Genomic DNA, 17570 nt, shown 5'->3' on the forward strand with positions numbered 1-17570 from the left:
ACTGCCTTCTGAGGCATCCCTTTTGTGATTTAGCAATGGTGTGCAAGATCATCAGATTATTTATGTATTATACATTCATGTTCACAAAAACTTTGTGAGGTAAGTAGTACAGGTATTAACTTCGTAAGATGCGTGAGGAAGCCAAGGTTGATGTTGCATAACTTGTGCAAGACCACACATGGTGAGTAAGTGGCAGAACAAGACAAGGCCCTGGTGTCCTACCCTCTGGAGGGAGGGATTGCCTAGAAGGATTCCTTAATCTAGCCAGGCTCCTTAACTCTCACTCTCCAGTAAGGCATTGCTGTTTCCAGCCTCTATACCTAAGCTTCCAAAGGTTCCCTCTCCCAGGATCACCCACCCCTTCCTTCTCATTTCCATCTCTTCAAATACTGCTCATCCTTCAAGATCAAGCTCATTCCACATCTTCCTCCCAGGCCTTCCCTAGCTTCATTCAGCTCACTGTCTAAGCCCCAGTTAAATCCGTTACCCGTGCTTCCAACCAGATTCCTGCCCTGAGAACTTCCTGTATAGAAAGTCTAGACTTGTCACTGTCAACCAGCCTTCCGCATCAGAACTCCTGTTGCCTAATCATTCCAGCCTTTGGTCAGCCTTTTATTGTTGTTTACTTTATTTATTTATTTAAACATTTTTATTGGAGTATAATTGCTTTACAATAGTGTCAGTTTCTGCTTTATAACAAAGCGAATCAGCTATACATATACATACCTCCCCGTATCTCCTCCCTCTTGGGTCTCCCTCCCACCCTCCCTATCCCACCCCTCTAGGTGGCACAGCCAGTATTCAAACCCAGACTGACTCCAGAGTCCATACTCTTAAACATGACACTAAATTCTTTTTTTTTTTTCTGTACGCGGGCCTCTCACTGTTGTGGCCTCTCCCGTTGGCGGAGCGCAGGCTCCGGACGCGCAGGCTCAGCGGCCATGGCTCATGGGCCCAGCCGCGCCGCGGCATGTAGGATCCTCCCGGACCGGGGCACGAACCCGTGTCCCCTGCATCGGCAGGCGGACTCTCAACCACTGCGCCACCAGGGAAGCCCCGACACTAAATTCTTTATGGGTAACCAAAAGTTTCTTGCTACAATGTAAATCCATTTCTTCTCTTTCTAATAACTATGGGAATATAGAGCTAAAGAGATGAAAAATAATATGTATACATTATGCTTCTAATAGGAGCCAGGTATTGTGATAGGTGCAAAATGGCTTATTAATGTAATTCTTGCAATGAGTCTATGAAGCAGGAAGTATTAACTCCATTTTAAAGAATTTGGCTCCTAAAGTGGTTAAACACTCAAGGTTTAGATTCTGGTTACTGTCAGAGCTGGAACAACCAGGTTTCTTGTTTTTCAAGGAAGTGTTCTTAAAAGGAAGTTGTACAGAAAACCCTGATAGGGACAGATGTGAAGGGCAAAGAGACACCCGAATCATTACTTAAAATGTGTTAATGTATGATGCATATTGAAGAATGGTGAAGGAATGTCGAAAAAGGCTTACTATAAAAACCCACAGAAGAATTAGCTAATTAAATTAAGGGCTGGGATTCAAACCCGACAACTTCCCGGGAGGCAAGGGTAGAGAGGGTGCCACCTGTCCAGAAGAGGGAACCCGCTCTAGAAACCTGGTCCCAGGTCCAAAGGTCGCTTCAGAAAACCCCCTTGACACCCGCGGGCCGTTTTATTCCATCCCGTCATTGGACAGCTGGAGCCTGGGGTCCGCCTCCTCCTCCTCCAGATTGGTCAGCAGTCCTCAGGCTCACGACACTCCTGCGCGCCCCGCCTGGTCTCCAGCTCCCGGGCCCAGCCTACGGCGATCCGCTGCTTCGTGGGGGAGTGGGTCCCGCCCCCATGTGACGGCCCGGCAGGGAATTGGCGGCGGCGTGCAGCCATTTCCGGTTTCGGGGAGGTTGGAGGGGTGCGGAGGGGGACTTGGAGCCGCTGCCGCCTCGGCCGCCGCTTACGGATCCTGCCTTGCGCCTAGTGCTGCCGGGACGATGCGGACGGAGCCCGGAGGGTGCTGCTGCCGTCGCCCGCTGCGGGCGAACGACTGCGTGGCGAACGGGGAGGTGCGCAACGGGTACGTGAGGATCAGCGCCGCTACTGCCGCCGCCGCTGCCGGCCAGGTACTGTAGGACCAGGCGGCCGGGCCGGGCTGGGGGCGGTGGGCCGGGACCCCGCGGGCTGGCGCCCTTGCGGAGAGGCGGCGGGGCCGGGCGGGGTCGCGGTGACTGTCCGCGGGGCCGGGCGCGGCTCAGGTGTGTTGGTGGCAGTGTCCGGGCACTGACTGGGCCTGCCCCGGGCCGGAAGGCTCAAGGGCGGCGCTGGGGCTCCCCAGTCTCTCCGTACCTGAGGTCTTCCTCACCTCTCCCCGGAGGCTGGGCTCTACTTCCTCTACCCGATCCCGCCAGAAGTGGGGTCTGCCCTCCAGGAGAGGCAGGGAGTGCCCCCTCGGACCCCAGGAGGATTCCCCCGAGCCTCCCTCCTGTGGCCTTCGGGTGGTTGCTTCCTCCTAGAGCTCTGAAGCCCTCCAGGGAAAACCACATTTAGGATCCTCAGGAGGCAAAGCAAGTTAGGAGGTGGTACCAGGCGGAAACACCCAGTCTTTTCCTACCACGTACCTACCCCCCGTCTACAAGTAAGGCCTTGGACCACAAGTCTGGCAGTGAACCCGGTCCAGAGCCTAAAAAGCGTTACGGTCTTGGCCCGAGGTGAGACCCCCATCTCGGGCTCCAGGTTGAGTTAGGTGGTCCTGCTGACCCCTTGAGCAAGAGTGCTATCTCACAAGGGGATGGTTTAGCCTGGTGGTGACATGTGATGAGTCTGTACTAATTCACCAAGGCTGAATCACCAACCCAGTCCAGGCAGTTCTGAAATGTTTTGAAAAGTTCTGAATTCAAGGCAGTAATTATCATCAAGCTTCACGTTCTCTGGACTGACAGCTATTATGCTGAAATGTCTTTTTAACGATGAGCTGGTTAAAAAGATGCAAGGTCAGTGTTGGTGGAAGAGAGTGTTGAGACGTCTGCAGTTGACTTTGGTACTTATAAATCTCTTTAAGAAATTAAGGAAATCCTTTTTTTTTTTCACAAATAGTCCGTTCCCCACGGCAGGAAATGTGACTGTTGTAATTTGGCATTACCATAAATATCTGGCAGCCTTCTCCCTCGGTCAGTAGATAGGAGAGACAGGCCTGTTACTGTTTGGTGTGAAACAGAAAGTAAAGCATTTCTCCGGGTCAGGTTGAGATATTAAGACCACAAGAGTTGGGGGGAAATACATAAAAGAGACTTGACCTCCCCTGAAGTTGTAAGGTGTAAGGCAACATAATATACAGATTCAAAAAATTTGTTTTCATTTTTGAAGAAATAATTGTGTGAGACAGGAAGTGATAAGAATCAGCTCATTGTAAGCCATGGAAGAAGTTGTTTTCCCAGCAGTGTAAATGGCTAATAAGACAAAATTGTTGTATAAATTGTAAAAGGGAAACCTCATGGTGGGAGTTAGAAAATACATTGCAGGCCAATGAGTGCGTTATGATTTTTAAGAGGGAGAAGGAAATCAAGAGCAAGGTGTACACACGATAGAGGTGCTTTGTGTTTAAGTGCTCTTTTCATTTAACACACTTATGTTCTGAGTTAGTAGTAAATCAGATTTCTCCCTCCCATAATCCTGAACAGTTTAGCATTGGTGGGCATGACATTTCTTCAGAGATTGCTGACTGATAAGATGAAGAAATATCAAGTTGCTAGCATGAAATTTAAAAATCTGTATAACTGGAAAATCTGCCTGACTTTTTCTAATATATTTTAGTGAAAAAATTCACTCAAGCCACAATGGTGGCATTTGGAAGAATGGTCTGGTGGAATGCCCTAAAGAATGTTTAGGGGTGCAGTATCCCTTCTAGAAAACAATTTCTCGGGAGTCTTTTTAAAACAAAGACTTTAGGTATGTAGCTTTTACACTATAAGAGGACTATTGTCTGTGGGGTGTTTTTTTCCCCCCGTTTCTTTTTCCTTAAGCAAAAGAAACTTCATAAGAGCAAGAGTATCTTTAAAATATTTTTTAAAGTTGTTTTTGTTTCGATTAAAGTGATGTGCTAGTGCTCCAAGCCCTGTGTATTTTTCCCCAGTTTCTGGGGGAAATATTGCCAATTATGCCGTAAAAATGCACATAAGATGTCAAGTGCACAGGCGTGTGTCTTGCCTTTTCTAAAATACAGTGTAACAGGGTTTTGTTTTGTTTTTTCTTAATAAACTTATTTATTTTTGGCTGCGTTGGGTCTTGGTTGCTGCACACAAGACTTCTTTAGTTGTGACGAGCAGGGGCTACTCTTTGTTACCGTGCGCGGGCTTCTTATTGCTGTGGCTTCTCTTGTTGTGGAGCACCGGCTCTAGGCGGGCGGGCTTCAGTAGTTGTGGCTTGCGGGCTCTAGAGCGCAGGCTCAGTAGTTGTGGCACATGGGCTTAGTTGCTCTGTGGCATGTGGGATCTTCCTGGACCCATGTCCCCTGCACTGGCAGGCAGATTCTTAACCACTGTGCCGCCAGGGAAGCCCTGTAACAGGGTTTTTAAACCCAGGATATAAGTTCATTTCCTCACATATACCACCATTTGCCTTTTAACGAACAGAAGAGAAGTTAGAAACTTCTAAGATCCCTCTACTTTCTCAGGAGTCTATATGCTTGCCTCTTTGTTGGATTTGGGTTTAGAGTTTGAGTAAATAGCTCCTGTGGTAGAAAGGATGTTATGAAACAATCAGACATTACTGTTTGGTTTTGTTTTCTGGGTTTTTTTTTTTTCCAAATTTTGTGTGTGTGTGTGTGGTAAAATACACGTAACATAAAATTTACCATCTTAACCATTTTTTTTTCTTTCTTTTTTTTTTTTTGCGGTACGCGGGCCTCTCACTGCTGGGGCCCCTCCCGCCGCGGAGCACAGGCTCTGGACGGGCAGGCTCAGCGGCCATGGCTCACGGGCCCAGCCGCTCCGCGGCATGTGGGATCCTCCCGGACCGGGGCACGAACCTGCGTCCCCTGCATCGTCAGGCGGACTTTCAACCACTGCGCCACCAGGGAAGCCCCATCTTAACCATTTTTAAGTGTACAATTCAGTGGAATTAAATACATTCATAATGTTTTGCAGCCATCAATACCATCCATCTCCATAACTCTTTTCATCGTGTAAAACTGAAACTCTGTACCTGTTAAACAGTATCTCTGCATTCTCCCCTCCTCCCAGTCCCTGGCAACTACCATTCTGCTTTCTGTCTCTAGGAATTTGACTACCGTAAGTACCTCATATAAGTAAAAGTACTTGTCTTTTTGTGACTGACTTTATTTCCTTTAGCATAACATCCTCATGGGTCATGCATGTTGTAGCATGTATCAGAATTTACCTCCTTTTTAAGGCTGAATAATATTCCATTGTATGTATATACCACATTTTGCTTAGCCATTCATGTGTCAGTGTACACTTAGGTTGCTTCCCTGTTTCAGTTGTTGTGAATAATGACACTATCAACATGGATGTACAAATATCTCTTAGACCATGAATTCTTTTGGGTATATACCTAGCAGTGGAACTGCTCGATCATGTGGTAATTGTATTTTTAATTTTTTGAGGTAACACCGTACTGTTTACACAGTGGCTGTACCATTTTACATTTCTATCAGTAGTGCACAAGGGTTCCAGTTTCTCTACAGTCTCACCAACAATTGTTCTTTTCTTTTTTTTTTTTTTGACAGTAGCTGTGAGATTATAGGGACAAAAAATATATGTATATAACTTCCTCTGCTGCTGGCATAGAGCTCCTACAACCTGTGTAGTTTCCTAAGTGATAAGAGCACTAGGAGCATCTTTTGTCCTAATGTTTCGTCTTTGGCCTCCAGTTTCTGACACAGGGCTCCTACATCCCTTGACATTTCCTAGACAATAGAAACATCTTCAGTTCTAATGAGCTGACTCTTGGTGGGCTCCTGGATGGGGTCACCAGAAAGACCAAGCCATGAATAGAAGCTTGGATTTCTCAGCCCCACCTCCCAGTTCTCCAGAGAGGGGAGAGAGGCTGGAAATGGAGTTAATGATCAATCATGCCTGCATGATGAAGCCTCCATAAAAGTCCCCAAAGTACTGGGTTTAGAGAGCTTCTGGGCTGCTGACAACGTGGAGATGCTGGGAGAGTGGCACAGCTGGAAGCTCCGTGACCCTCCCCACTTTCCCTGCCCTACATATCTCTTCCATCTGGGTGTTCATCTGGATCCTTTATAATAAACTGGTAAACAGTAAGTAAACAATTTTTCTGAGTTCTGTGAGCTGCTCTACGAAGAGAGAGTCCCAGGAACCTCTGGTTGATCAGAAGCACAGGTGACAACCTGGACTTGAGATTGGCATCTGAAGTTGAGGTGGAGGCAGTCTTGTGGGACTGAGCCCTTACCTGTGGGATCTGCCGCTATCTCCAGGTAGATAGCGATAGAAGTAAGTTAAATTGTAGGACACCTACACTTGAAACTAACACCACGTTGTAAATTAACTATATACTTCAATTTTTTAAAAAAGGAAAAAACAATGTAGGACGCCCAGCTGATGTCACAGTATTGCTTAGTGGTGTGTACCCCCCACCTCCCAAACATCTGGTCAGAAGTGTTAGTGGCAAGGTAGTGTGAGAGTAAAGGAGAGACATCGCAGGAGAATTAGGTTTTTTCTTTACGGTAGCCATCCTTATGGGTGTAGACATTACTGTTTTTTAATGATGACGGTAGATAGAGTTTTCACAAGGAAGAGAAATGGTAGTTTTTCCTCCCTGCCATTCAGAGGAGTGAGAGAAGCGGGTCAGCCTTTCTTGAGGTAACAGGTGGCAATTAGTATTAAGGAAACAGAAAGAGAATTGGAAGCTTTGGCAGAATTAGAGCTAGAAGGAACCTTTAGGGGTTTATGTAATTCATTCCCTTTTCTATTTGTAGGACTTTATTAAAGCTAATCTTGATAGATGATTCTATCCTATTTTTAAAGACCTCTAGAGGCTTTGCAGGAAATTTTCTCAGCAGCGATTTGGAGTATTCAGTGATCTTAATTACCAAGAGTTTATTACTGTGGATTTAACATTTGATTAAATAAATGGCATATTTTGGTTGCACCTGAAATATAATACAGTTGGTTTCTACGTTTAAAGCCCCTTGTTAACATTACTTTCTTTTGGTCTTCCATTTCTTTAAAGAACTTTTGAGATTTGTTCACACATTTAACCTTCCTTAATTAGCTAACAAATATGGAAGAAAAAAATTATCTGCCTTGGAGAGAGTTTGGACCTAAGATTCTTCCCTTTAGGAATAGTTTTAATGAGATATTAGAAGGATGATAGCCTTCTAGCTGCCAGAATAAATAAGATTCTTAAGGAGGAATTGGGGTACAAGTTATGTTCTTATTTAAATGATAAGAAAAGTAGAAAGAACAAAGTGCTGGTTTTGCTTCTTATACTTAGAAGAAGGCAAATGAATAACTAATGAGCGGTGGTTTACTAAGTAGCGACTAGGCTTTTGTTTCCACTGAGAGGAAACATTACCTGGGAAAAGGAGAAGTTAGTTATGACAGAGGAACTGGAGGAGTAACTAGAATGGCCAGTATACCTGTTCAAGTTTTTCAGGGCCTGATGAGACATCCAAAGACCTCAAAGCTTTGCAAAAATAATGCTGTTAACTGTTCACAACTCGTGGGACTAGATTTTTGTTTCAAATGCTTTTTGTTCCAAGGGGAAGAACATTTCAAGTCTTACTAGTTGGATGTGAAAGATTCCAGAGTCATTTGAGGTACTCAGGAATTCTCTTTAATAAAAATTCTTGGGAAATGAGACCCGTGTTTAATATATAAACCACTGTATTCTTAATATAGTATTTTAGAACTTGGATATTCAGGGAATGCAGACTTGCCCACTTTTTAAGGTTGGACTAGGTGCCCCAGAAACTTCATAGTGTTCTGAACGAGTAGTTAATTGGTTGAGATTCAATCAGATTCCATTTTTCTTTTTTCTTTTTTTTTTTTTTGCGGTACGCGGGCCTCTCACTGTCGCGGCCTCTCCCGCTGCAGAGCACAGGCTCCGGACGCACAGGCCCAGCGGCCATGGCTCACGGGCCCAGCCGCTCCGCGGCACGTGGGATCCTCCCAGACCGGGGCACGAACCCGCGTCCCCTACATCGGCAGGCGGACTCTCAACCACTGCGCCACCAGGGAAGCCCCAGATTCCATTTTTGAAAGAAAGAAGCAGTGTTTATTGGCAGAATAGGCAATTGAGAGGATGGGTAGAGGCTGTGTTTGCATTCTGAGTGGGTGTGTCTTATTTGATTAAATACATGGTTTGTGGCCTCAAAAGCCAGTTGCCTTCTGAATAGCTTCTAAGAAGGCTTCTATAATATAATTTGTAATTTGTGACCCATTAAACCCATTAAGCAAGTAAGCCTTTTGCTCTTGACTGATTTAAGCTCAGAAAATTTAGCTTAACATTTGTTGTCTTTAAGACTACCTTCAAGACCCATTATGAAGGTTAAGGTGGCAATTTTTCCTTTTGTTTTAAAATAATTTTTGCTTCTGATTGTAGGAAAAATACATGTATACTCTAAGACCCTAAAGGATTGAGATAACCCCTGTGGTGGTGGCTCATTTTTATTTATTTTTATTATTATTATTTTTAGAAATATTTATTTATTTATTTGGCTACACCAGGTCTTAGTTGCAGCACGCGGAATCTTTCATTGCTGCGCAAGGGCTCTTCGTTGGCGGCGCAGGGGCTTCTCTCTAGTTGTGGTGCGCAGGCTCAGTAGTTGCGGTGTGCGGGTTTAGTTGCCCCACTGCGTGTGAGATCTTAGTTCCCCGACCAGGGATCGAACCTGCATCCCCTGCATTGGAAGGCAGATTCTTAACCAATGGACCACCAGGGAAGTCCCAGCTTTCTGATAATTTCTAAGTACAGTGAAATATGCAGTTATACTGAGACTATGGTTGTGATCCAGCCTTACTCCAAATAATACATATTGAGGTCGGGGAAAATATTCAACAATTTTTATGACTTGGAAAGCTTTAGAAACTACTGTACAGATGAAGTACTGACCTGTCAAATGTGGTGGTTTTGAATTATTCTAAATAAGCCTCTTGCTGCCTAATAAGTCAGCCCCTTCAGCAAACATCTGAGGTTTTACTGTTTGAATTGTGCCTGGTATGTAATAGGAACTCAGGAAATCTTAGTTGAAGGAATGAATGGGTGGTAGTTAAAGCCATGGGAATTGGTAAAGTAGATAGAAGAGGGCATTAAGCAAGAAGAGGAGGCACTAAGGATGTAATATTGGGGAATCAGTGTTCTTGCGAGAAGGCAAGCACAAACACACACCACTGCTGCAGAAGGTTGGTTGAAAAAGAACAGAAGTGTTGGCAAGTGGTGTGTGAAAGCCCAAGGAAACGGAGGGTGTTTCTTTTTTTTTTTTTTAAAGAGAAATTATGTATTTATTTATTTATTTATTATTTATTTTTGGCTGTGTTGGGCCTTCATTGCTGTGCACAGTAGTTGTGGCACACAGGCTCAGTAGTTGTGGCTCAGGGGCTCTAGAGCGCAGGCTCAGTAGTTGTGGCTCACAGGCTTAGTAGCTCCGCGGTATGTGGGGTCTTCCCAGACCAGGGCTCAAACCTGTATCCCTTGCATTGGCAGGCAGATTCTTAACCGCCACGCCACCAGGGAAGCCCGAGGGTGTTTCTTTAAGCAGTGTAAGCAACATCTTGGTGGTCAGAAACCAAGAATAATAATGGTAATAGGTATCATTTACTGTGGCCAGGGCCTCTCCCAGCCTTTTAACCTATCTGATCTTCACAGGGCCCTTGGTAGGTGAATATTATCTCCATTTTACAAATAAGACTGAATTCCAAATCATTTAAATAACTGACCCAGTTAGGAAGTTAATAGAGCCTGGGTTGTATTCTTTATCTTACTCTATCACGTCACTGGATTTGGCAATTCAGAACTTACTGATGATTTTTGAGGATTTTAAATTAGATATTAGGGATGACAATAGATTTCATCTCTTGAGAGTTGATTATAGAGGCTGATCTTTTCTTGGAATTTTACTGAAATGTACTAGCCTCTCACTACTGCCTACCACACATACTAGAGAAAATAGTTTGGAGCTTCATGCCCATCACACAAGCTGTGCCACACTCTGAACATATATTTCCAGAAGTGTCTTCATTTTCTTGGCAGGCAAATTTTGAAAAGTTGGGAGTCCACATTTTTTCTTGCAATCAGGATAAGTTCCCGAATTTTTGTGGGTAAGTATCTCGTATGGAATGGACTAAGGAGTGCTTCCAAAGCCAGCTGTGAAAAAAACCTATGTTTTGACATTACCATATTCCTACTGAAAACTCAAAAATGCAGACCTCCAAGTATATATGCACTGCAGGATTTCAGTCAGTGTCATCCTGTGCACTCTGGGCAGTGATGTTCTGCACAGGAGTTATTATTTTCACTTGCCACTCACAGCTCTGTAGCACTTCCCTATCTCTAGATAAGCATCAAGGTATGACAGACGGATGTAATAGGAGATTGGCGTACCAGTGCAGCTCTGCCACAAATTCCACGTCTTTTTCTGAGCTATATTCCACCTCTAACATGTTCTAGGCCTGTAACACCGTGCCCTCCTCTCTGGCTTTGTAGTTGACATGAACTGGAAAGGCAACCCAGTTTGCATCAGTCTCCCTTCTCTGGGAATACTCCCTTATACCAGGGGTGGGTCCCTGGTGGTCACGTCTGTGCAATATGACCGATTTCCTGGGTCATAACTGACTGGCACAGCAGTAGGCACCTATGCCAAAATGAACCCAACAACCCTCTCTCGTGGGGATTTAAAATTTCAGTGGGGAGAGTTTGCCCTTAAGTAGACTAGCACCTGTGTTACACTCTTTACAATAGTTCATATACTTGAAAGTTCTAAATTTTTTCGTTTTATAAAGAAGTATTTCTTGAAAATTTGCATACTTTCAATAAGATTTAAAATGAACAGATGTAGTGTTTCTCTTGTAAAGTCAACATACTTTACATACTATTTTATATGAAAATATAGGAGTTGGAAAAATACCATACTTGCAGAACATAAAATATGTTAATGTTTAAAGAAAATAAATTAAGAAATTAAATTAAAATATGAAGAAATATGAAATAAATGAAGAAATATGAAATATTTCTTAAATTATGAAGAAAATAAATTCAGTTGACCCTTGAACAACTCAGGTCTGAACTGCACCAGTTCACTTTTATGCAGATATTATTCAGTAGTAAATACTACAGTACTGCACAGTCTGTGGTTGGTTGAATCCGTGGATGTGGAGGAACCTTGGATACGGAGGGCCAACTATGAATTATACTGAGATTAACTGCAGCATTGTTCAAGGGTCAGCTTTATCTCCTGCAATTCTATAACCTGGAGATAAATACTGTAACATTTGGATATATATCCTGCCATGTATTTATATATGTGTGTGTGTGTGTATATATATACATATAAATGTGTGTATGTGTGTGTGTGTGTATATATATATATATATATACGTACAAATGTGAGAGGGAGTGGGTTACAATTTTACATAAAAGAGATCGTACTACATCTATTTTACAGTTTTTTTCTCTTAGTATCATGAATATAATCTATCATCAGTCAGTAGAGACAAACATCATTTTTTTACAATGTATTTTTAAAAACATTTACCTATTTATTTGGCTTTGTTGGGTCTTCATTGCGGCATGCGGGGTCTTCGTTGCAGCATGCAGGATCCTTTGTTGCGGCACAGGCTTCTCTCTAGTTGTGGTGCACCGGCTCCAGAGTGTGCGGGCTCTCTAGTTGCAGCATGCAAGCTCAGTAGTTGTGGCATGGGCTTAGTTGCCCTGCGGCATGTGGGATCTTAGTTCCCCGACCAGGGATCGAACCCACGTCCCCTGCACTTGAAGGCGGATTTTTAACCACTGGACCACCAGGGAAGTCCCTACAATGTATTTTCTTTCTTTTAGTTGAATGAAAGATTCTGTAAATTCTACAGTGCTTTACAATTTTCAAAAGTTTCACACAGGGGAATTCCCTGGCAGTCCAATGGCTAAGACTCTGTGCTTTCACTGCTGAGGGCACGGGTTCAATTTTTGGTGTGGGAACTAAGATCCTGCAAACTGTGCAGCATGGCCAAAAAAAGAAAAAAGTTTCACACACATGATTTCATGTAATCCCATAATAACTCTTTTTCTCCTTACCCCTATATAGCCCCTCCCCCACAAACATCATTCTTTTAAAGGGTGCATAAATTCTATAGTACAGATACATAGCGTAATTTATTTAACCAATCCTCATGCATAATGTTTAGACTTTTCTCAGTATTTCTGATATATGAGCCCTTTGTACTTCTCTTAACACTTTTGGGTTTTTTTGTTAGGATAAATGCCTAGAAATGAGATTGCTCACTCAGAAGATGTGTGTGTTTGTGTGTGTGTGCGCGCGCATGTGTATAAAATCAGAATATCATTTTGTAAAATAAAGGAGGTTTAAAGATTAAAATTTTTTTTCTGATTTCTAAAATGCAGTGAACCACCACTTAAGTGATCCAAACCGTATCTTTTTAAAAATTTTTTATTTTATTTATTTATTTATTATTATTATTTTTTTGCGGTACGTGGGCCTCTCACTGTTGTGGCCTCTCCCGTTGCGGAGCACAGGCTCCGGGCGCGCAGTCTCAGTGGCCATGGCTCACGGGCCCAGCCGCTCCGCGGCATGTGGGATCTTCCCGGACCGGGGCACGAACCCGCGTCCCCTGCATCGGCAGGCGGACTCTCAACCACTGTGCCACCAGGGAAGCCCCAAACCGTATCTTTAAATGAATAAAACCACTATCTCAAAATATAATGTTACACAGAGTCAGCTTGGGTTCCTAAAATTCACAGGTGAAAATGTGTTACAAGTGTCAGTTTCCTCAAATTGATCTTTAAGACGATGCAGTTCCAGTTAAAATCCTACCCTCCAAGTGTTTTTCTCTTCTGTTTTTCTCCCTCCCTCTCTCTTATTCTTTCTTGACAAATTGATTCTAAAATGCATGTGCAAAAGCAAAGGGCCAAGAAGAGCCAAGGCAGTTTTGAAGAAAAATTAGATGGGAGTAGTCATCTTTATTAGATAATAAGACTTGCCATAAAACTACAGTTATTTAGGCAGTAGATTTTGATCAGATAGTATATAAATGGAGCAGAATAGAAAACACTATGAATATGGAATTTGATAGATAAGGGTGGTGGCATTTCAAATCAGTGGGGAATGGATTGCCTTTTTATTAAGTGGTGCTGAGACAAGTCGTATGGAAAAAAAAATAGATCCCAACTTCACACCACTCTGTAAAAATCAGTCCTAGGTTGTTAGATATTCATATGTGAACATCAAAAAATATAAAGCTATAGCATATAAAAGAAAATGTTTATGACCTTAGCATATAGAGTGATTACCCTAATGTCATCAAAGCACAACTTTTGCACACAATAGCATCAAAAAGAATTAAATGATTAGAAAAAATGCAATAGAAAAAGTGCAAGACTTGTACACTGAAAACTACAAAACATTTTGAAAGAAATCAAAAAAGATTTAAATAAATGCAAAGACATCCGATGTTCAGGGATTGAAAGACTTAATATTAAGATTAATCTACAAATTCAGTGCAACTCATTGAAATCCCAGTTGGTTTTTCTGGTGATATTTACAAGCTGATCCTAAAATTCATATGAAAATGTAAGGGACCCAGAATAGACCAAGTCTTGAAAAAGAAGAACAAAGTTGGAGATCAGTGGAATATAATTGAGAGTCCAGAAATAAACCCTTACATTTATGGTCAGTTGATTTTTTTTTACAAGAGTAGATAATTCAAGGGGGGGAAAGAATGACCTTTTTAAAAAAATGGTGTGGGGGGAACTGGACGTCCACATGTAAAAGAACTAGCTTGGATCCCTGCCTTATACCACATACAGAAAAATTACTCGAAATGGACCAAAGACCTAAACATAAGAGTTACAGCTATAAAATTCTTAGGAAAAAACATAGGTATAAACCTTTATAGACTTTGATCAGGCAGTGCTTTTTTGGCTATGACTCCAAAAGTATAAGCAACCAAAGAAAAAGTAGATAAATTGTACTAGATCAAAATTACAAGCTTGTATTTCAAAGGACACCATGAAGAAAGTGAAATGACAATCCACAGAATGAGAAAATGTTTGAAAATCATATAGCAGATAAGAAACTTGTTATCTGGAATGTATAAAGCACTCTTATAACTCAACAATAAAAAGACAACCCAAGGAAGTTCCCTGGCGATCCAGTGTTAGGACTTGGCGCTTTCACTTCCGTGGCCTCAGTTCAATGCCTGGTCGGGGAACTAAGGTCCCACAAGCCGCCATGCAGCACGGCCAAAACCGAAAAAGACAACCCAGTGTTAAAATGGACAGAAGACTGTGATAGAAGTATCTGTTGGAGACCTCTGCTGTTCATGCTAAAGGATAATATCTTTATCGCCTCCCGTACAATTGTGGCTTTGTATGTAGGCAAAGGAAGCAGGTTATTTCCAGGGCAGCTAAGTTAATTAGCGTTCATTCTGGTTTCCTAAAAACAGACATTTTTTTAGCAGGGGAAACGAAACTCATATAACCATTTATCTCAATCCATGTATAGCTGATAATATGAATAGCAAAAATAGCTAATTATATGAAATAGCAAAAATGAGCACGAAGGTTGAGTTTAAATTCTAATTTTAAGCCACTGATAATTTTAAAACAATCATTTTAAGTTGTATTATCTCTGAAATAATTAAAAGAAAATTTGATTCATAGAAAATCTCAGGAATATGACTAAGAAATGGTAACAAATGGAAAATGTAGAGACTTGGATTCTCGTCCTGACTTTGAATCTAACTTTCTTGTGACTGGACAAGTAGCTTAAATTTTCCTTGGTTTTGTCATTAGTAATGTGAAGAAGAAAAGTGAGACAACTTGAGAATTGCTTGTAATAGAAATGCTTCTCACTTTGTGTGCATTTTTCGTCCTCTGCATTTATATATAAATCCCTTTAGACAGTATCCCTTAAAATAGTTTCTTTATTCTTTTTTTTATTTGTTTTTTTGTTGCGGTATGCAGGCCTCTCACTGTTGTGGCCTCTCCTGTTGCGGAGCACAGGCTCTGGACGCACAGGCTCAGTGGCCATGGCTCACGGGCCTAGTAGCCGCTCTGCGGCATGTGGGATCTTCCCGGACCGGGGCACGAACCCGTGTCCCCTGCATCGGCAGGCGGACTCTCAACCACTGCGCCACCAGAGAAGCCCTCTTTATTCTTTTATCTCAAAAATCATGTTGATCTTTGCATGTTTTTTCTCTTAAAAAATGCAGAATTCTTGAAGACTTGAAAAAGGACTGTCTCTTATTTGTATGGTCAAATACCTTGTACAGATCTTGACATATAGGTAGAAATGAAATATTTGTTGAATGAGTGAAAAGAATGAGATGATTATGATGATTTTGAGCTCTTTGGTAAAAAGGGGGCTCTGGGTTCCTAGGGGAGTCTTTGATGTCTGAAAATTATTCTTGCAGTTTTAGAAATGTTAAAAAACTTTAACAGGAATCTACACTTCTGAGGACATGAAATTAAAGGGAGGGATCAAGGGGTGAGAGATTTCCCAAGACTAGCAGTACTGAAATATAAGGTGACTGTAGACTACTGTATACCGTGCCTTCTCTTTTTCAGTCATACTCCTATTTTCTCTCCCAGCCTCTTGGGAAAGCAGGATTTTTTGATTGATTGCTGGACACTGTGAATAAAAGACCTGCAGAGGGCTTCCCTGGTGGCGCAGTGGTTGAGAGTCCGCCTGCCGATGCAGGGGATACGGGTTCGTGCCCCGCTCCGGGAGGATCCCACATGCCGCGGAGCGGCTGGGCCCGTGAGCCATGGCCACTGAGCCTGTGTATCCGGAGCCTGTGCTCCACAACGGGAGAGGCCACAGCAGTGAGAGGCCCGCGTACTGCCAAAAAAAAAAAAAAAAAAATACCTGCAGAGATTAAAGTCAGTGTTATTTTTGCCTTTTGCTATTTTAGATATGGCAAGGGCCTGAGCACCTCCATCTAACCAGGGATTGAGCTGGGTGGGCTGGGCTGAGTTTTTTTTTTTTTTTAATAAATTTATTTGTTTATTTTTGGCTGCGTTGGGTCTTCGTTGCTGTGCACGGGCTTTTTCTGGTTGTGGTGAGTGGGGGCTACTCTTCATTGCAGTGTGCGGGTTTCTCATTGCGGTGGCTTCTCTTGTTGCGGAGCATAGGCTCTAGGCACGCGGGCTTCGGTTGTTGTGGCACATGGGCTCAGTAGTTGTGGCTTGCGGGCTCTAGAGTGCAGGCTCAGTAGTTGTGGCACACGGGCTTAATTGCTCCATGGCATGTGTGATCTTCCCAGACCAGGGATTGAACCCGTGTCCCCTGCATTGGCAGGCGGATTCCTAACCCCTGCATCACCAGGGAAGTCCTGGGCTGAGTTTTTAGGTAGATTCAGTTCACTCTAGTGAGTACAGTGTCTCAAGGATGAGATCCATTGTGTGTTTGTGGTAGGCCCCTCCCTCTGGTATGACTTTACCTCTTAAGCATTGTAAGACTGTGGTTGATTTCAAGTCACCTTTCTAGTCCATCTCCCCAGCTTCTCCAGCACTTAGTAAACGTCCTATGCAGAAAACTGGTCACTTTTCTGTGACTCTTCATACTAACGTATATAGCTGTTATAGACTCTGTTGGTTTTTCCTTCTCTTGGTAGAGTTTCTCTGCCTTTGGCAAGTCCAGTTATGATCAGTTCCTGTTCAATCTCTGCAAGTACCACGAGGAGAGAAAATGACTAGCAATTTCAGCTCAGTAAGGAAAGGCTTTTCCCTCTTCGGAATTTTAGGTCATCTTGTTCTCTTTGCATGGAAAACAATTCTTCATTGTCTTTAAAACTACTTCTTGTTTTGAGTAATCTGTTCAGTTTTATGTAGTTTTTCTGTGAAAGTGATGGCTTGCCTCTACATATTACCTCCAACTTGGAAGCAAAAGTCTCAATATTGTTTTCTGATTTATTTGTTTTTGTTGCTATAAATGTGACATTTAAATAAACAAGATGGAAATGATTTCTCTTTGTGAAGTCTGGAGATAGACAGGTAGTCCTGGGCAGGTAGGTTATGAGGTATCTTCTCTGTTGTCTTGCAGTCTTTGAGGATGTTGTCTTCAGTTAGCATCTTCAACCACATCTATGTTCTAGGCCACAGGCAGAAGGAAAGAGAAGTGAGGGAAAGCAATTGCTGTTTTAAAGGATGTAATCCAGCCCTGGTACTCATCATTTCTATTCACTTCCTATTGGCCCAAATTCCTCACATGGTTACCTTTTGCTGCAAGAGAGATTGGGAATGTGGACTGTAGCTGGGTAGCCTTGTACCCAGCTAAAACTGAGAGAGTCTATTACCAATGGGAACTTACGGAGAATATATACAAGGGGCGAGTTAGCTGTCTCTT

General features: G+C 42.7%; 1 protein-coding gene across 2 annotated transcripts in view; it reads left to right on the forward strand.

Annotated features, from left to right (window-relative positions):
• The first annotated feature begins 1925 nt into the window (after positions 1 to 1925).
• The window catches only part of SPTLC2 (serine palmitoyltransferase long chain base subunit 2), a 113217-nt gene continuing 97572 nt past the window's right edge, over positions 1926 to 17570 (forward strand). For both annotated transcript variants that reach the window (XM_082647341.1, XM_082647342.1), the window contains exon 1: positions 1926 to 2136. In XM_082647341.1, the coding sequence (XP_082503467.1) occupies positions 2008 to 2136 (129 nt within the window). In that variant the 5' untranslated portion in view covers positions 1926 to 2007. The remainder of the gene's footprint in view (positions 2137 to 17570) is intronic.

Source organism: Grampus griseus, assembly GCF_964374135.1.
Source record: "Grampus griseus genome assembly, chromosome: 2".
NCBI classification, from domain to species: Eukaryota; Metazoa; Chordata; class Mammalia; order Artiodactyla; family Delphinidae; genus Grampus; species Grampus griseus.